The sequence below is a fragment of the Rattus rattus genome, chromosome 3 (assembly GCF_011064425.1).
Source record: "Rattus rattus isolate New Zealand chromosome 3, Rrattus_CSIRO_v1, whole genome shotgun sequence".
In the NCBI taxonomy this organism is placed as follows: Eukaryota; Metazoa; Chordata; class Mammalia; order Rodentia; family Muridae; genus Rattus; species Rattus rattus.
The window spans coordinates 59,565,647-59,586,452 of record NC_046156.1 but is presented as its reverse complement, the minus strand read 5'-3'; the positions used below and the strand labels follow the sequence as shown (position 1 = coordinate 59,586,452).

The 20,806-nt window shown below is 44.3% G+C and overlaps 1 protein-coding gene and 1 non-coding gene across 2 annotated transcripts in view; one reads left to right on the top strand and one right to left on the bottom strand.

Moving 5' to 3' along the window:
* LOC116896485 (myomegalin) overlaps positions 1-20,806 on the bottom strand; it is a 196,427-nt gene that overhangs the window by 30,704 nt on the left and 144,917 nt on the right. The window contains exons 23-26 of the mRNA XM_032897650.1: positions 20,388-20,500; positions 19,265-19,392; positions 9,330-9,418; positions 2,614-2,846 (exon numbers count right to left, since the gene is read on the bottom strand). Coding sequence (XP_032753541.1) covers positions 2,614-2,846; positions 9,330-9,418; positions 19,265-19,392; positions 20,388-20,500 — 563 coding nt within the window. The remainder of the gene's footprint in view (positions 1-2,613; positions 2,847-9,329; positions 9,419-19,264; positions 19,393-20,387; positions 20,501-20,806) is intronic.
* LOC116897473 lies at positions 1,014-1,076 on the top strand. Its single transcript, XR_004387499.1, has one exon. It is a non-coding gene; the product is annotated as a U7 small nuclear RNA (small nuclear RNA).

Genomic DNA, 20,806 nt, shown 5'->3' with positions numbered 1-20,806 from the left:
TGAGGCCTGCATGGCCACTGTGAAAGGGACTGTGTAACACAGTTCCTGCCCCTGGACCAGAGCAAGCAGGCAGTGGACCTCTATGAGTGTTGACAATTGCTAGGTGTGAGGCTTGTTTGTATAATGATATATGTAATTTCCTTTATGTCCCTCCTTCAGAAGATGATCTCTCTTTAAGGTTAATGACTCCATGATAATTAGAAGCAGCATGAGCCTGGGAGGTGAGAGTGTGTCTAATGTCCTTAGCAAAATGCTCCTTAAGGCTGGAGCAAAGAACTGAAAATGTGAGTTCAAGAATGTATAATTTCTCAACTATGCAAAATAGGATACAATATGAATTATATGAGAGGCTTCATAGACCTAAAAGAACAGAAGCAGCTGCTCTGTGAGCGAGCTTGTCAGAAAGATTAAGGAAGGAGAGGAGATAAAGAGATTTAGGGAGGGCTGGAGAGATGGCTCAGCAGTTAAGAGCAGTGACTGCTCTTCCAGAGGTCCTGAGTTCAAATCCGAGCAACCACATGGTGGCTCACAACCATCTGTAATGTGATCCGATGCCCTCTTCTGATAGGCAGGTGTAGATAGACCACTCATATACAGAAAATAAAAATAAAACATCTTTTTTTAAAAAAGAGAGAGATTTAGGGAATAGTGATGGTAGGGCAAGATCCCACCCAGCTAAGTTTATTGTTTGTGCTTGCAAAGGGAGGCAGATTCCTGAGTTCAAGGTTAGCCTGAGACAGAGCAAGTTTAGGCCCAGGCATGGAAGGAATGGTGATCTCAGAATGACATCCTACCCAGCTAGGTTACAAAGGCAGGCGGATCTCTGAATTAATTTTCCATTAAAAAAAAAATGTACTTGCTGTCTTGTTCTAAGAACCCAGGGGCTAAGGTCATAAAGTGCTGATTCATGGGATATTCAAAAGGGAATCTGGAGTAAATGACTGAATTGATATGTAAATAAAAAACTGGGCTGCAAGAGAGAAAACTGGGCTACCCAGAGAGAACTGCTTGGAGAGTGAACACAACTCTTCTGGAATTTTTCTAGCAGAATTTCTGACTTTTGTTGGAGAACCCAAGAATTTTGTCTAGCAAGTTTTTTACTTTAGTCAGAAAACCCATGAGCTACCTAGAGAGTTTTTAGAATCTTTTCTAGCAAGAGAACCGTCTCAAGCAGAGAGACCTGTCTTGAGAGAGAGCGGTCTCAAGTAGAAAGCTATCTTGCGTGGACTACAGAGCCAAGAGACTATAGAGATCTGTCTAGGGAGCCATCTTGAGCAAACTACAAAACTGTCAGCTGGGACCCATAATTGTCTTTCAGTCATTCTTTGCCAATCCTAAACACACCTTCCTCAGGACCCCAACTAAGCCAAGGCTGGTCCTTAGCAATTATTAAAGTTGTAATCCCACAATTCAACTTTATTTTGGTATTGGGAGGGAGTTTAGTAGTATAAACCTTCCTCTGAGGAGTTCCCTTTCATATTCCATTTTATTTCCACCCAGAAATTGGGCCACAAACACATGCTAAGGTACTTTGCTTTGCTGCTGATCTGCCTGTCTGAGTCGCTTTGAGGTTGGAAGCTGCAGCCTCCAGTTAATACCTCAAAGTGACACGGGGGTGGGGGATATGGGGATGGTGGTGGTGATGGTGGTGGTAATAGGGAAAGTAGCCTTTGCTCTGTCTCAGCAAGAATTAAACAGCTCTAAGTTGAAGTCTGGGAGCAAAGGGCATTTATCTCTGCCCTTTGTTCTCAGAGCGTTATGTTCACATGGTAAAATGATCACTACAAGTCTGCACATAAATTCATTCAACCATTGAATAGAAGTCATAACAGAGAATACCTATGTGCATATAAACTAGGAGCAATTATCTGGTCTAACTTTCGCCATTTGTTACTAGCTTATAGGGTCATGGAAAGTTTAAGACTGTAACTAAGCCATCCTTGAAATTTTGTTTAGCTAAACCCAGTCAACATCTTATCTCCTGATTTTGCACCTGGGGTCCTGTGGTGTATATATATCTTCTGTATGACCTTTGGTTAATGGTTTGTGTAGCCTCTTGGAATGTGCCCTAAGTTTTAGAAGTCTGTTACTATTTCAGAAGCAATTACACAGTTCTGTTATAAAAGGGACTCGAATGACTTTGTTTCCTGTAGTCATTATGAACAATGGTAAATCTTGCATGCTAGATGTTTCTTCAGAATCAACCCTATTTGTCTTTGCATAATGTCTGAGTCTGGAGTCTTCCTTCAGTGAGTTTTCAGATCCTTACACCTACCCATAGGCTCTTCTGGTTCTGTATACAGCATTGAAGCTTCCTGGGTAGGTGAAGCTACTGATCCAGAAGTCTGCACCCATACAACTAAGGTAGATTCTGTCTATTCATATACATATCAACATTAATAGTGAGCATACTTATACTGAATTAAGTCCAAACTGCTTTAGTAACAAAGTTACTATCTAGCAATATCTAATACTATTAACTTTCTCTAAAGAGTATAGAGAAGTATGAAGGCATAGACCCTGTGATGTGGATGACCTGGTGAGACACCAATGCCTTGAGAGGCAAATTTTTGGCTGTGGTAGCATGTGGTCTGGGGGAAAGTGAGGACATACCTGATGTGGGACACGGAGGAGAATCCTGCTTCCTCAATTTGAGCCTTTAGCTCCTTGAGTTCCGCCTCAGCTTTTCTCTTCTCCTCTAAGTGCTGGTGGATTTCAGCCCTCAGGTGGAGCATTTCCTCCTGAAGATGCCTGTTACCATCCTCTCCTACTGGGGAAGGGGGCTGAAGACATGTGTTCTGGGTCTCCATGGTCGTCAGGCTTTTCTCCAAAGACACCTTGATGAGCTGAAAGAGAATCAGGGTTTCAAGAAGTTAGGTCACTGGAGTTCACTCAAGAACACAAGCAAGGGCAGCTCCTAATGGAAACAAAGACAAAATGGAATGGTCTCTTGTTCAAGTCAGTCATAAGAGGCCTGGGAGGGAGGGACACATGTAGTGAGTAGGAAAGACTTCTTATAGGAAGAAGAGAACACTCACACACATACACTTACACACTCACACACTCACACACACACACCCTGAATGCAAACAAATGGGGATTAACTTGATCTGACCAATACTACAGTGCTTCTCTTCATAGGGTTGGAGTCCCCTGATAGTCTGCCTCTATGTCAAGTCGCTTTAATGACCCTAGAACGTGGGCTCCTTGACTGTGAAGATCATGGCCCAAGATGCCAGGATTTGATGGCTAAGCCCCTGCCTGAAACTCAGATTCCAACGAGGAGATGAAGACTCAGGGCTCTAAGGAGCAGCCAGCAGCCAGTCCCAGAATTAAGGTCATGGGGCTACAGGCAGGGCAAAGCAAGGCTAATTTTACCAACAGTAGGAGAATCACACTCTATAGTCACTGAGGAGTTGAGGGAAGCCACCCCACTGGGCACCCAGTTTTCTTTTTCCATTATCACCTTTATGCCATGCTGTCAGCTAAATTCTCTCTATAAATCTAAGCATGACAGAAGAAAACACAGTGGAAAATTTCACAATGCCTTTCTTCATAAGGATCCTCTTGATGTCACTCCGAAAAGTTTCATTCAAAACTGACCTTAGGGTGCTCTTCCCAAGTGGGATGTTGTGAGTGTTTAGACTTTCTTATCATATACATGGAACTTATCTCTAGGTGATTCCTACACCTTTAAGAGGGTGTTAGAACGACTCAAAATCTGGGTGTGGTGCTACACAGTATTTGACTATTTTGGTGTAAGGTCTTCCTCCTCCTTCCCTCCTTGTCTTTTGCCTTATAGCTTATATTGGCTTCACTCTCACTAGTACCCAGACTGAATTTTTGATTCTCCTGGCTCATCCTCCCAAGGGCTAGGTTTGCAAGCAGGCACCATGGCACAAATCTCAACAGACCTTCCCATATTTCCCCGTCACTCTGACCTCTCTTTCCTCTAAGTGACAGTATTTGGAGGTTACACTCAACTTCAGGCCAATTTCGACTCCTACTCTCTACTGCCCCTACAGTAATTTCTGTTTTCTTTTTATCTCTCTCAATATTGTGAGTCATGTTTGTCACTTATAAATTTATTCTGGTTATACAGAATCATACTCCAATTACAAAACCATTAAAATAGGTAATGTGCATCTCTATAAACCGTGTGGTGGTCACCTGACTAATGATGACTCATATAATTAATTATGTTTTATGCATTCATTTAGGTCACTGACATATCCAACAGACTAGGACTCAGAAAAAGGTATATGGGTCAGTGATTGATAGAGCAGCTTGGGTGGTCCCAAAGCTATAGTGGTGACCTTTGCTAGTCCTCTTAACAAAGCTAGGTCATATTTATGCTGCAGGTTTCTGGTAGTGATCATACATAGCATACTTGTAATGCCATCTAGGGCCATAGCAATTGAAATTGCCAGGTGATATGCAGCCACATAGAAGAGAGTCACAGACATAGCTAGAGGCATTCAGTCCCATCTGGGCTATCTGTGTCCTGTTGTGTCCAGACTACAGACAATATCCGTCTCTAAGATTGCTGCCAAGTGTAGTCAGCTGATGCCTCCTCTCCATGTACCACCCAGCATTTGTTAAAAAAAAAAAAGATTAGGTGTTGGGCAGGACACTTTTGAAGGCTTATTACCATAGCTTTCCTTACACTGAATAGTCAAATACTGGTTTGTGTGGTGAGGGGTGGCCCATGCCTCTAATTACAGCACTTGGGAGACTGAAGTAGGAGAACTGGAAGCAAGGCTACCCTGGGCTACATAGTGAGGCCTTTCAAAGGTCCCCAAAATAATGAATAGGTAAGTAAAAATAAATGAGTAAACTTTGTAATCCTACCTCTCTATATAAACTATTTGCAACAACCTTAACAAAAATCACCATTAGACTTGAATAGGGACAAAATAATCACTCTTTTCTTAACCTTATGCTTGAAAATAGTGTCCAGCTTTAATGAGGCCTATCCATTAATAAAACACCTCCCTGTGTGTGTATTTTATTGATTTCAGCATACCTGTTTTCTTTTAAAGGGAAACATTTTGGTTCATGAAATATGGATGCCAGATGGACCTTAAGGCTCATCTGGTCTGATTTCTCATTTTAAAATAAGAAAACAAATCATTGCAATGATTCATAGACCCAGAGGTGTCCGATATTATGATATGGCAATATGACATATTATAATCTACAAATTTGCAGGGCTGCATTCACAGCTTTTCTGGGGCATATGCGGGCCACAGGCTGAATGCATCAGGTAGAGAGCTGGTCATTGTCCAGCCTAATTGGAGTTTTCATAGTTCTGAAAGAAACATTTTTGTTTATTTGTTAAACTAACTTCATAGTTTAGATATAAATATACAAAAAGTGAATTGGGATCGAGGCTCTTTATTAGCTTTTACAAACATCTATGAAAAGCAAGTATCACCATTCTTTTCCTCAAATAAAACCCAGTGTGTGTGATACCAGTGTGACGCCTCTGGGTCCGATTTTAAATTATACTCCTCTTCGTGGCTTTTTGTATCGCCTAACCCCCTTGTGCCATCGCTTCTCTAGAATTTAACCTTTTGAATATTTCATAGACCTACTTCAGATCTGCACTTTTGCTTGAACGGAGCTGCTTGGCTTTCACCTTCTCACTTCATATTCCTCACGTTTCATGCGTCTCGATTTTCAGACAATATTAAAGATATTAAGAAGCCATCATTTCTCAAGTCAGGGTTGGTCATCATTAGGAAAATAAGAAACACAACCACAAGGAGCTCTCACCTCATGTGTATCAGAATGTTGTTGTGTGTTTTATAAGAAAGACAACATGCAGGAGGCTCTGGGCTCTCTCCTCAGAAACACACACACACACACACACACACACACACACACACACACACACGAATAAGGAAAGAAGAGTAAGAAAGAGCACTCATTCATTATGAGGAAGATTAAAAAAAAAAAAAAAAACTAGACAGAACTACTCTGAGGCCCAGGTTCTCTACTTCTGGGTGTACTTCCTGAGTTGATTTGGGCACGCCCACTCCAACACTATTCACAGATGCTACAACATGGAGCCAACGGGGTGTCTATGAATTCATGAGCAAAGGAAAATTAGTTAGTCTGAAAAAGAGGGAATATCCTGTTATTTGCTTAAATCTGGAGAACATCGGGCTGTTGTGGTAATTTCTTACCCTGATAAGCCTATATCAAAACACACACAACCCAGTTATTATGTTTGTAAGCTGTGTCTGGATTGGGCAGATCTCTCCCTGCACTAATTTATCCCCAGCTATGAGACCCCCTGCTATCTGCAGCTTCTCCAGGCCCTGTAGCTCTGCTCCATATTCCTTCCGCCTCCTCTTTCTCATCCCCTTTCCTCCTCTCTCTTCTCTGAGACCTCCAGTCCCACCTTTCCCTTCCACTGCCCAATGACAGGCTCCAGCCTTTATTGGACCAGTTAGAATGGGCCGAAGGTTCACATGAGATCGCCTGAGTACTTGATCTATCCCTCATTGTCAGCAGCCCCTCTTGAGGAAGCAGAATTAACATCAGAATACAAACAGCACAGGGCAACCCGCAACACTAGGCTCACAGAGAACAAAGAGCCCCCATCTTCCTTACGTGACTTACACGTGGGATCTAACACAGCTGAGCCAACCGGAGCAGAAAGAACGGTTGGTGGTGACCAGAGTTTGGTGTGGGGAGGAGGAAGTCACAAGGCTTCATCCCGACAGAAGGAATGGGCTTTGACATCAATTGTTCAACATGGTAACCAGAGTTAGCATTAAGCATGTTTTAAGATAACTAAGTAAATTTCAATATCTCACCATAAAAAATAAATGTACACGAGTGCACATTGTACTTGATTACACTTGTAGTGATTAACTCGGCTTAATTATTTCACTATATTATTTCACACTATTTTGATATATGTGTATATCAAATCATTACATTGTACTCTGTATTTAATTATGATTTGATGATAAAATATTACTACTCTAAAACAGCTTTTCTGTTCGGGTTTAGTTTCCTGCGCTCTTTGCTTGTGGACTTGACTTCTGATGAGTTTTTCCCTGCATTGCGAATGTTCAAACGAACCGCAATGGCTGACTTCTCTCCAGTGTCCTTTGTGGCACCTCCTAGGCACTTTTTGAGACAGGAATTTTGTGAGTAATATATCTAGAGAAGACGACTATCATGGCCAGGCTTTCTGAGGTAGCTGACTTCCTAGAAATGAGGAAACAAGCTTGGCTTTCTTTGACTCTTGCCCAGGAACACAGAGCGGCTGTGTTTGTTAGGGAAAGTGCGCAGAGCTAAGTTAAGAGGGAGTGGAGCCAACGGTGAAGTTTATCTCCCAAGTACACAATAAGAAAGAGTTCAGATGGGGCTGGGGATTTAGCTCAGTGGTAGAGCACTTGCCTAGCAAGTGCAAGGCCCTGGGTTCGGTCCCCAGCTCCGAAAAAAAGAAAAGAAAAAAAAAAAAGAGTTCAGAGGCTAATCTTAGAAGGACCATTTCCCTGGAAACAAGCAAACGAATCTTTAGAATCTGGACACACGGTGGTTATAGCAAAGCAAGCTTTATTTGATTGATAACAGGAGAGTCACAACTCAAACCGCAGAAGATGAACTGAACTCACAAGCAGCTTCATATACAATGTCGTACACCAAGGCTCTTCCTACTCAAAGCTGGAAATCAGTTTTCAAGAAAAGGTGATAGGAAGAAAAATGGTGCTTACTCCAAAGATTCCTCATCCAGTGGGTATACTTGTCTACTAAGATAAGAATAAAGCCCTGATCTGAAGGTTGGCTAACCTACAATCACACTGAGCACTTCCTACGCCAAGTACCAAGACAAGAACTGCGATGCCCAGAGCAAACGTCTACTCCAGGATGCGTGTAGAAGGTACTGACCTTCTCAAAGTAGAGTCCGGTCATCTTGGTGTGAGGCTGTAGGAAAGGAAACTGGGGAAGAAAGGGCTTTACAAACCAGGTTTCCTGCAAGGCTTGCAGCAGCAGGAGTAGTTAGAGCACAGCACTGAATCCGATGGTGGTCATCAGGGTCTTCTGTTTATTTAACCTGACGCTATTCCTGCCCCACAGCTGCTATAACCATTGTGTCCGGCCAACATCCCAATCCGTTTTAGAGTAGACTTCTGCCCGTCCTGTATATTCTCTCACCCAAAGGTCCTTGATGAAATCAGGGAGGGAGGGGCAAAGACGTCTGTGCACCCAGGCAGCGGTATGTGTAATTAAAACTGTAGCAGATTCGTCAGTGAGGAGGACTCAGAAGAAGCAAACTGAGAAGAGCAGCTAATGCAAAATGTTCGAGGGAGGAGTAAAGGGTTGTCATGGCTACAGCAACAGAACGGAGATCTTGATAGAAAGTAAAGAAACTTGTGATGATGTCTGATGTGCCAGACAAACTTGGGCCCTCAGGAGCCCCTAAGGATACCAGATCCTATTCAGTCAGGGTCTGTGGGCACTTGGCCTCTTCCTGTCAGCTTAATGGAGGTCTCCTTTTTTCTCACACAGAAAATGTACAGGCAGACCCCTAAGCCTTGTTTCCCCTACTAGTGTTCCTAGTGGCCCCAAGGAAGATAGCACTAGGAAAGTCCAGCTTCTTTCTAGCAATGATCCTCATCGTTGCAACAACTTAAGAGCCACAGGCATTTAGATGTGACAGTTAAAATGTCACCAGGCGGGGGAGACACACTCAGTTCCATGACCACTAAAGGTGACTTAGGTTCTGAGATCCAGGATGTTCAGTCTTGGCCTTGAGACCTTACACTTTCTCTGATGGTGGGCCAGTGCCAAATTCTGAGGCTTGGCAGGGCTGGCTACTGGGTCGCCTGTCAGAAGACAGAGCAAATCTCTCTTCTATTTCACTGAGAAAGATCCCTGCCATGGAGGCCCTCCGATCCTCTGGGAGTTTCTCAGCCAGCACTCTCGTCAGGCAGGCCCGAGGCTTTGCTGTTCCCCTAGACAGCTCTTCAATGCCTCCCCGTTTTCTGCTTCATCGTTTGCCCATAAAAGCCAAAGAGGGGAAGCATTCACTGTCTTGTGAGTGAAAATTCTTCTGCAGCTAAAGCTACAGACGGTAAACAGGGACAAAGGTGGGTAGGGAGGGGTAAGAAGCAGAAATGAGAAATGGGGGTAGTAAAAACAAATAGTCTGAACAGAGAAAGAGCGAGGGAGAACGGGGAGCAGAACGGGGAGCGGGTTACATAACAGATGTCCTCTCACTCCCAGCGCACTAAGGCTGGAGGTGAGAATCAGATCCGAGACTGTGCCGTCCACCCTGGAAACCCTCACACCTGACACCGACTTACTTGCTGGTGGCTGTTGTGTGCAGCCTCCTCCTCAATGCTGTCTGTGAACTGCGTGCTTGTATCTTCAGTCTCATCGCCTGCAGTAGCACCTGGAAGAAAGTCCAGAAGAGAAAGGTGACTCCTTCACAGATGGCTGACAGACGGACGGCAGGTACAATTACACACTTTGCCGTCTACCTCTGATTTCTTCCATTCTTCGTGCTCTTGGCCCTCCAGTGGAAGGGAAGACTGAGCCAAGCCTTCTATGTCAGCATTACTTTCTTTCTAATACTAAGGGTAAACCTCGAAAGAAACTCACTTTGGCTATCCAGCTATACTTCGGAAGCCTTTAGAGTAACTCTTTCCTAGTTCAATGAATTTTTCTCCATTCTGCTTACAGAGTAATGTCCTCTTAACATGGCCAGAATCACTAACTTTTCTCCCACCACTGACTGATGAGCAGGGCCCTCATTTCCTGAGATCTGGGCAGCCCCTCTCCTCTCACACTCCTCCACTGTTGGGATGGGGTCTGTGTGTGCATAGGGTGATGTTATCTCTGAGGAAGTCATCTCTGGGGTTCTGCATCTCACAGAGGTCCAGATCAGGATGTGAGGCACAGGGTGACCCGGGGGCTTTCTAATTCCTTCCTCTAACCACCCCTCTACAGCACTCACACACACACTCTCTCTCTGTGCTAACATCCTTTGCCTGGAAGATTCTCTGCATTGCTCTGCTCAAACACTATAGAGTCTCATTCATTCATCGTCCAATGATGTGCTGGTTTCCCTAGAGTACAAGCACCTATATCCTGCTGCAAGGGACAAGAAGCTGCAGTTAGAGGTCTGGGCAAAGATCCAGGGTGGGCAAGACAGACTTCACTGAGGATGACAGTGCTCAGTGTCTGTTCTGTATCTACACTGCTTTAGACAGAAGATTGTGGTCAGGAGTTTATATTTAAATGGCCACGTGTAGCTAGTAGCTACCATACAGGATGGTACCAACATGTAGCGTTTATTCCTTTTAAAATTGATTATAATAAAAGATCATCGATGAAATTCCATATTAAGAACTGTGACCCACATTACTGATCCCTCCCTCAGAACATCAAAGAATATCTACTGTGATAGTTTTGTATCTCATGGAGTTTGCCAAATTAGGGAACATTAAGATCTAGTTTTCTCCCACCTCCGCAACCAACCTGTTAAAATCCTCTTTTATCTCTACTGAGTGACCTGGGCCACTCAAAGAGACTCTGTGGTTAGTCTAAGATTACAAAGCTGGTTCTGGCAAGATTTGGGTTAGTCAATCAAGTGTCTGGACTCAGGATGGCAGATCTCAGTTTCTTATAGTGACAAATCTGATTGCTTCTTCCATGACCAAAGATCTCCATCCTGAGCTCAGTCAGATCCTCAGAGATGAAATGTGAACACGAAGGATGCCGTCCACAGCGAGAACGGCTGTACTTCTTACCTTTCTCAGGAAGCCCGAACTACTGCACACCAAGCAGAAAGTGAGCATTTCACATCTACCTTCCAATTCTTAGAGCCTGCAAGTCTGTGCGAGTGCATTTGCCATGACCTTCTCTTCTCATCAGTGGACTGCGGTTAAGGGGTAAATGTGCAGTTCTAAGAGCATAAATGGTTCCAGGCTTCACTGTGAACTCTGCTTTCACAGGAGAGCAGGACTCTGTCTGCCACCAACCAGGAGGCAGCTCTCCCACCCCGCATCTTTAGAGACCCCCTGCAGTCAGCGTACAGCAAGATCCTCCAACTACTTCTTTAAATGGCAGAACCAGCTCCCAGGGTCCTGGTAAGCAGAGGTGACTGACATCTTCCCTAAGCCTGAGCTGCTTCGGGAACCCACTACAACCCGAATGCCACACCATTGACACCTGTGTCATATTTAAGAAAATTCGTCCCCGTCCCACAGTCAACATGGCATTTCTCCCCCTGCAAAGAAAATGAAGTTTGCCACTCCCTGGCAGATCGGGAAAGCAACTTTGCTCATTGTCTCCCTATAGAACTAGAAAATGACTCTGAGAGGGCAAGACAGCTCTGTGACATCAGCACTCTCATGGCACTCTTGCTGTGCTGTGCTGTGCTGTGCTGTGCTGTGCTGTGCTGTGCTGTGCTGTGCTGTGCTGTGCTGTCGTCTCTGTGCTGAGTCATATCCCTGTCATCCTGCACCAGGTTCCAGGAGGAAGATAGGGGAACTTTTAGCTGCTAGAACCATATTTTGGCTACTCCTCTTTAAATAGTGGGATGGGACAGGGTGCCTTGTTTTTGGCTTCATCAGAAATCTGATACAGATAAAAGAAAAATATGCCTGGGCTAGAGAGATCTGTAATGGGATCCAATGCCCTCTTCTGGCCTGTAGGTATATATGTAGATAGGGTATTCAAACACATAAAATAATTAATCTTTTTTTTAAAAGAAAAGAGAAAAATATGCCCACTCATCCCAACCTTCTACTACATGGAGGTTTTGTTTTTACCTTAGTGGAGCTTAATTAGTTACTCTGCTCTTTGCTGAAACTAAAAATGCTGAAAATGTGTGTTTGAGAATAAAGCCAAAACCCGAAAGAAAATAGAGTAAATGCGTGTGTTGTCTCACACAAGCTCCTATTTAGACGTGGTCATTAGACATTATTCTTTCTGTTATGATTTCAATTTTTTAATGGGCTGCCATGTGGCTCAGCGTTAAGCGTCCTTGCCTAGTGAAGCCGTTCACTGGCTTGAGGCCCACCTCTACATAAAACCAGGCCTGGTGGCACACACCTGTTACCCCAGTACCTGGAAGGTGGAAGCAGGAGCGTCAGGAGGTGTAGGTCTTCCTCAGCTGTACAGTTTGTTTGAGGCCAGTGAGACCCTACCCTCACCCCCCGCCTCCAAGACAAAGAGAAAAGAATGTTTTAGAAAGGAATCCCTTTTTCAAGAGTTTTACAAGGCAACTGAAGACTCCCTTCATAACTATCTTGGGCTAGTTGAACATTTTAGTTTAAGTGGAAGATAACAATGCTTTCAGAACTGACCGTCTGCTCATGTTTGGTAATGTATGAGATTCCCTGAGAGCTAATGACCTGCCCATTTCCAATAGCCTTGCTTCTTTGAGACGAAGTTTTACATGTCAGCATACACACGTGACAAATGTCATCGCTCTCATATTCAAGCCCTCAGTGGGCATTCTCAGTGTGCTTCTTAGACATTCCTAGGCTCCGAAGCACACAGAATGGAGACAATACCACGCTCTTTATGGGTACTTATTTGTTTTCTACTAGCAGTATGATTTTACAAAGTACGCAGAAATAAACCAAGGCTTTAAAGTTAACACCTTCAGTGTCACTGAAAGTTAAGCAGTCTGCAAGCACAAGGTGTTCTCACCAGTGAGGCAGAGACTCACACTTCTGTGGTATTTTTAAATTGAGGATGGCATGGTGACTAAGAATGTGGACTCGGTGCCAGCCTATCTGTTGGAACCTGCTTTTGCCTCTGGTTATGTGACTTTAATTAGGGTTAGAAGTTGCTATCTGTTCCAGGCAGCTCTTGTGAACTTCAGATCAAAGGGTTTGCTCGGTACACTGTGTAATCACTGGGCCTTATCCTTAGACAGTGTTGCTTTGCTCTTGCTGGTGAACTGAAGTGATCCTTGGGCCAAGAGGTTGAGGGCTAGCAAGGCTGGAGGACATAACCTAACTAAACCTGGGCAGCAGGGCTAAGAGGTAGCCCTGATGTTACCAATTCTACCTGCATGCCTTTCTTTCTGAATTGCTGCTTTATAAGATGTGTGGGAAAGCCTAGGCTCTCAGGGATCCAGGGTGATCCCTTTGGAAAAGCTGCCATTGTCAACATCAAATTAGTGCCACTATGAAATGCCACTATGCATGAATAAGCTTCATAGGAAACTTTATGCATTTTCCTTTTAGCTCTTAGTCATGTGAAAACTGGGTAGGGCCAAGGCGTTCTCCCCAAATACCACTCTATGGTCATTATCTCCCTTAAGTTATTTATTCCCACCGTAACTTCAAACATGGCGGGGTCATGTGTAACTTATTCTGAAAATGAATTTGAAGAGTTGAAGCTCACAGTCAGTGTAAGTGTGTAAGGCAACTCCTTCCTCAAGGAGCCAGCATGGCCCTCCCTGGTCCACCTCACTTTAATTCCCAGGCAGTCTGCCCTGCACTCATTATTGGAAAACTCACGTTTTCACATCACAGATGAGGTCTTGCAGGCTCAGTATCATGATGCTGCATGAGAATCAAAGATGAAATTCTCTATAAAGCTTCTCCTGCATCCATCCCCTTCCGTACTGTATTGATGTCAAGATTCTTACACTTCTCCTTAGCTTCTGCTGACTTTTTTTTTTTTTTTTTTTTTTTTTTGGCAGATTCTGGTCTTGGTAAATTAGTAACAGAGCTCTATTCCCAGCAGCCAAGCCTCTTTATGATGTACCCCTGTCTTTCAAATGTGTGTTTCCTAAGAGGGCTGTCCAGCGTGAATATTACCAAGAAGCTGTGTTCAATGACCGAAAAGCCAATTATAATCAAATGACTACCCCGGGTACAGAGCCTCAGTAGGACTCCCCTGTCTACTTTTCCAGCAGGTTGTTTAGTCAGTGTCTCACCCATCTTAAAGTCCCAGGCCACGCATAAATGAGGGCCATCCTGGTAAGACATGCGAGTCTCTGTCTTATAAAGTGACTATCCTGTCAAGGACTCCTCCATTGGTGGTGTCTTTTCTTCAAGGAACAGAAGAAGCATGCTCTTGGAGGGACATTAAAGGATGGCACTACAGCAACTAGTTCTCGAATCAGCCTGTGTTTGCTACTTCTCTTCAGCAAGGAGAGCAAGAACAGATTTTTAAGACTTAACAAAGGCCCCATCGCACTGCTACAGAAGAGTGCAAGGTTGGGTTTTGTTTGTTTGTTTCGATTTCTTTACACAAATTCCTTTCCTCTTCTTTAAACAAACATGCATGTGTAGGATCTGGTTCTAACTTGGAAATTTAGTACAATGATCAACAGACTGACTCCTAAAGAGCTTTCCCTATCATTTCTCACAAATCTTTAAGAACGAAACCAAATAGCTTCTATTGGCCTTTGATTCTTTCTTTGGATCAGTTACAGGTTTTGGTGTCTCAACTAATCTAGCTGATGTCCTAACGCATACAAAAGAGTGCAGGTTCCACAGCACAGCTGTTTACCATTTACCAGCACACTTACATGAAGGATGGGCTTCGAGTAGGCTTACCCTGGAGAGGAAAGCCCTGGAGATAACTGAGTGCCCAGTTTCCTGATCACGTCACATCCTTCATCTGATGTTGCTAACCACCTTCTCCCAATAGCCCCCCAGAATCTCACGTGATAAAAGCGTGTAACATTGCTTTTTATTGTTAAATGGTACCTCAAACATTGAAATGCATGGCCTAGAGAACGCACCTGTCTACGTATGGTCTCCTAAAGCTCGAGGTTGAGCAGGAAATCTCAGCTGCAGGTACACTCTCAGCCACTAATGGCAAATCTACCTGTCTCTGCCAAGTCTAGGGACCAGGGCTCATGTGTCTAACACTCCTCAGACTCACTTAGATCAAACATTCTGTGATACTGTTGGACAGCCTATTTTATTTTTCCAACTTTAGCACAAGGAGGGCAGATAATAGTTAATAATTATTAATTATACATATAAAAGTTAATAATTTCAGGAATTTTATTTTAAACAATGAGAAGGGAAAAAAAAAAAACAAAAACAAAACAAGTGTATCACTTTGTAAGTTGAATTACTCTTACCTGAAGTCTGGTAAGACCTTGGCTATGAAGTTTTTGATTTCCCTTCCATGTCTCACTCTCTGCTGCCGGTAAATTCCAATGCTAATTTTTTTTTTTGGAGAACTCATCCTGGCTTGTGTGATTATACAGAAAAAACTAAGGACTCACCTTCTGCCACTGCTCAGGGGCATACAGGCCATGCGTTCATTTTCTAACTACAATGGGATGCTTCAGTTAAACCATTGTTGCAAATGGCAACAGAGACTTCAGTCCGCAAGCCAGAATGTGGTGAGATCTGAAACTCTTATCCTAGAGAAGTCATTGCCATGTTCGACCTACTTGTGCACCTTTGCTTTTACTACTCGACTGCCATGGACGGACTTTGTTTCCAGGTGCTTTCTTTTCCTAGAGTATAAATGGGCCTAGGCTACCAAAAGGAGAAGAAACGTTTGCTGAGCTTCAGCCGGAGAGAAATGAGGAAATACGTGCTTGAGTCTCTAAACAGGAGCTCTAACTCCATTTGTCCTGTGACAGTATTTGAGTCACAACGTGGCTTTCCCTGCCAGCGAACCTGCTAAATACAACTAAGACCCTTGTTGAAGAGACAGCTGAGGGTTGGAGGAATTCCGAATGTGAAGACTTGGTGACTCTCGCCTATAAAAAGATCATGAGAATAGAGATTTCTCACAGGAGTTTTGAGTAGGTAGGTCTAGTTTTTTAGAACGGTGGCATCCAGAGGAATGTCTGAGCAAGAGATCGGAGTTTTGCAGTGACAGCTTAAGAAAAGCGAACTTGGCTTAATGGTCAGGCGCTTCAGCAGCCAATCAAATGCTACTTCTGAGAAGGAGGCAGGTGTCAGTGCAGTGTGACCTATGCTTCTCTTCCTGACCATGACACTCCAGTGTGCGGATTAGGACGGGGAGAGCTGAGTCAGTTTTCTTAAACTATTTTCATGCTGACCCCAGCCCTCACTGCCTAGAGACTGAACTAGAGCTAAACACAATGCATCTCTGCTCAGAAGCCATGCGCATGAGAACTCTAAGTCCACTCTACCAAAACCCTCCTAAGGAGACTCTCTCTGAAGGTGGGTTTTGATTTCCTTTACCCTTAAGAGGTCTCCTGTAGCTCATAGAGCTGAAAATGTTTTAAATTGTAAACAAGGATAATGAACTTTCCCTATGATTAGCAGCACTAAAACTTTGCTGCTGTCTATCCCTGAACAGAGGCATGTGGGTACGGAGGCGGATGAGGCAGACGTGGGGGAATGAAAAGCAAGCATGCGGCATGCCAAAGCGGAGAGGACATACTCGAAAGGGCAAGTCCTTTCCAGGGGTCACAACGGCTGAGCTGTGAGGACGGGATGTCAGGAGACGCTGAATGCTAGAAGCCCACCAATTGGTTTCAACAATAGCAACAGCCTGCAGCAGAGGCAGCTTGGTGGTGCAGCACTTGCCCAGCACAAAGCTCTGGGCTCTGTCCCCCAAAGTCAGACACAGCAAGGAAGAGGGAGTTTAGAGAGAGCATGACAAAAAGACTTACATTTTATTCCTTAATGCATCTTCTTATAAGCCACTTTCACTTTCAACCCCATAGTTCTAGAAACTAGACTCATCTACTTGACCCCTTTACAACTGTCACTCTGCAGTATTTCCCTCTGTTTATAAATATGAGATAAATGAAACCTACCAATAATGGATTTGTTTTTAAAGTGCTATGGTTCTAATTAAACAAGGCTAAGGGAAAAATCTACTTCATTATTTTTCTTTCAAGAAATTTCCTATTGGAGCACAAACTTCTCTAAGAACTTGATGCTTTAAATCTAAGTTTATTGTGACATTAAAAAAATCCAGACAAAGGCAGACAAATTCAGCTAACATGGTCCACACTCCTACAGAGCAATGAAGATTATAGCATGCTAATCCAATTATGTGGTAGGAATGACATGTAGAATCACAGTACCGTCCACCCGTGGCTCACACAGTTCAATTCATCAGAACTGTGCTCAGTAGCCAGGTGCCGAATTATTGCACAAGCTTGCGGGCCCAGCACGTTCCCTCCAGGCAGCGAGGTCTCCTGCCTCATTCTAGCATCAGGACCAGAAAGTCAGTACCAGATTTTACAGTCACATTTATGGAATCCATAACAAACTTAACTTACTTGTCTACCAACCTACTCTTGTTAGAGGTCGGCAGATGCACTAATTGGTAACCTTCATTATTATACTCACTGTGAACCCCTAGGATCCTAGAGTACCTACAGTTGAAACTTAATAGCAGCTTTGCAGAACTTTGTTGTCTCTGGTAAAGTTGAGTAAACACATTTCCTAATTGCCTTGTATTGACCTTAATTGACTGACATGTCTATAGCTCAACTCTATCATCCTCTTCCTTGTTAGTTACATAAAGTTTTGTTCAGGCAGGCCTTAAAGCATCTTAGCCTGGATGTTCTGCGACTGAGAACATCGGATGGCTCTGCTCAGACCTCCTCTACTGTTATATTAAACAATTCCTCTTGCCCCTAAAGGCTGTTAAAACCGTAATAGCCCATCTACTATAGGAAGGCCAAGACTATCAATCTGGACTACTTCATCAGAAGATTTCAAAGTGCTTCTCTGCTATTTCCTTCCCGTCCACTTCAGATGGACCAATACTCATCTGCTAAAGACACCGCTGAGGTTACAGAATCTTGAGTAGAATTTACAATGTAACACATGCCATGTCAACACATGGATGTAATGTGCCATGCCAAAAAAAGGGGGTGGGGAGGAAAGGAAAGCTCAGTCCAGCTTAGGAAGGGGACTCAGTCTTTCTCCGGGTCTGGAAAAGCCTGAACCTTACACCCTTCAGCAATAGGAAAAAGTAAGATTCTGGTGCAGAATCCACAGCCCTTGCAAGTAACCTGTTACTTTTCATATTCTTGACATTTAAGATGCTAGAAATGAAATCTTCAGTGCCCTTTCTCTATCTTGTCCCAAGGAAGCAGACACTTACATGTGGACCTCTGAGGCCTCCTTTTGAGTGACCTGAACACGACAGTATCTCTCATCAGCTTCTTACTCCCCTGTGAAGAAACACTTCCACCAAGAACTAGAGGATGCCACCTGCTTCACCTCCAAATGAGCATCCAGGAATTATACTTTCCTCTGATCTTGGGATACTAGAAAATTGCACTTGAGGGGGATGCTGACAGCTAGTGGCGGCAGCCACGCCTCTAATCCCAGCACCCAGAAAGTAGAAGTGGGCTCGTCTCTGTGAGTTCAAAGCTAGTCTGGTCTATACAATGCATTCTAGGCCAGCCACAGTGAGATCCTGTCTCAAAAAACAAATAAATACCAAAAACAAAACCAAAATTTAAAAAAAATGGAGGGTGGGAAATATCACATAGAAGATGATCATTTGATCTAGAGAATTCTGATTTGGGAACCTGTTTTTAAAGTCATGTTCTCACTAAAGGCCATGCCTGCGGCTTGAAGAAAACCTAGTCCAGTGAAGAGCGTGAGCTGTACAGACTTTCATGGACTGGAGCGTGCTGTCCACTGATGAGCTTTCATCTGGACACTCAACTCTGAAGCGGCCTTCGAGGGCAGACTTTACTAAGACACTTATGGCCTCTGCTCCTGAGCCCCGCCCACGTCCTCCTGCCTAGCTCTTATCTTTAGTAGGGTTATACCACTCCCCAAAGCCACTCTCACGGATTCTCACTCTCTCTCCCTAAACCTATACTCATACTTCATTCCTTTATTTGATTAAAAATTGCTTTCAGAGAGCAGGATTCCACTGGATGGCAAAAATAATACACACACATGCATTTGCTGACATGACATGGGACGTGTGGCATGGGTGGTGAGATGGGGGATAAACTTTATTGGCCCATGGGGTAAAGGAGTGAGGACAGGCCAGGGAGAAGAGCGATGTGAATGGGAAATTAAAATGGAATGACTTAAGATGTGCAGTATGCTTCATGACCTCGTTAACTAAGAGCCAGGTCTGTGCAGGGAAGAAAGGAAGTGCGGCTGCTTCCTTTGCTGCTACTGACGGCAGGCCTATCGTTACCGTTAGTGAGTCACACTAGGTCTGTGAGGTCACACACAACTTTCTCTGGTTAGTACAAACAGGGTCTCCATCCGGGGCTGCGGTGTGACCCGCAGTGCTCAGAAGGCATGCTTGTGACGAACTCGCACACTCTCCAGTTCCCCACCTCCAATGGCGGCCAGGGTCTCCAGCCTGCTTAAGCGCTCCAGGCTTCTTCCAAGAACTTCTTCTAGTCGACTGCGTAACACCTGGGCCCCTTCCAGTTCCACCTGCAGAGTTCGGTCTCTCTCAGAGCTGATTGCCATGCCACATGGAAGGAAAACGGTTAGCCATCACTATAAAGAGTACATTCACTTCCAAAGAGCCACCTTTGTCACTATGAGATGTCCTAAGGTAACTCAGTCTCCAGGCCACGATAAATGAACGAATGTACGAGCTAAACAAGGCCTGCACCTTTCTATAAAGCTTGTCTTTTTAGCTAGATTCTGGGCCACCTGCACACAAAAATAAGAGACATTTCATTATGTGACTGAGAGTTTTAGACTGAAAAATGAAAAACCCAAGGAAAATTAAATGTCAGCTGAGGGCTGGGGCCTGTTCTGTCGACGGCAGCTCACAGACATTGCTGAGAGCCCAGTTCCAAGGACGAGCAGCATTCCAGGTGCTCGGTGACACCCTCCCCTGCTTTCATTTTCCTGAGGTGGAAATAAAACATTTCTAAAGCCCAATGAGAAATTAGGGAAAACTGAGTAGTAACTTTAAAAACTATTGAAGGAACAAACAAGGCCAGGAAGGAGGCAAGAAAAAATCCTGAAGGCGCTCTGAAAGGAGCCATAGAGATACAGTACGCATAAGGCAAAATGGAGAAGTGTCAGAAAATATGGTTCTCAGGGCGCTTACGGGGTCTCTGGATGGAGTCACCACAGCACACACAGCCCCTTCAGTCATTAAGCTGGTGTTAGCGTGCTGACAGCCTCACTGCTGCAGCAGAGCAGGCTTTAGCAGGACATGGACAGAAACGGGAAGGCACCCACGGAGCATCCTCTCTATGTGAGGCACTCTTCGAGACCCCTGACCTGTCTTCTTGGCTAATCTCTGCAGTAGTAATGGGAAAATCTATTTCTAACTTAGGATGTAGGCGCTGAGGCTCAGGCCAATCCACACAAATCACAAGCGGTAGCGTCCTTTCATTCTCCCTGTAGTACTTTAAACGTAGGTACTTAATAAAAAGGAGAAGGAGGAGGAAGAATGAAAGTTGAAAGTAAGCGAGCCAGGCAGCCCTCTCTTACGTCTCTGGTTGGGCATGGAACTTGACCAGGCTGCTGTAGAGCTGCCTCTCAGCTTGCAGGGCCTCGTTGAGCCGACTCCGTTCATCCACTAGTCCTTCTAACATCAGCAGCAACTGCGGAAGGAAGAGACAGGCAGCAATGTGGAAACGGCAAAGCAAGACCCAAAGCACCGTGAGTCCCGAGAGACAAAACATGGTATGTCAGCAAATGCTGTGACCAACTGTCACTGTGACTACTTTGTCTTTCTACAGTTTTCCAATCAATACTATACCCATTATTGTTCTACATCTTAAAAACTATTAGTCAATTTCAAACATGAGTGAGGAGAGAGAGGGAGGAGGGAGGGAGGGAGGGGGAAACAGAGAGACAGAGAGAGGGTGCAGAACCACTGGAAGGAGCTAAGCCGCAGGGCAGGGGTG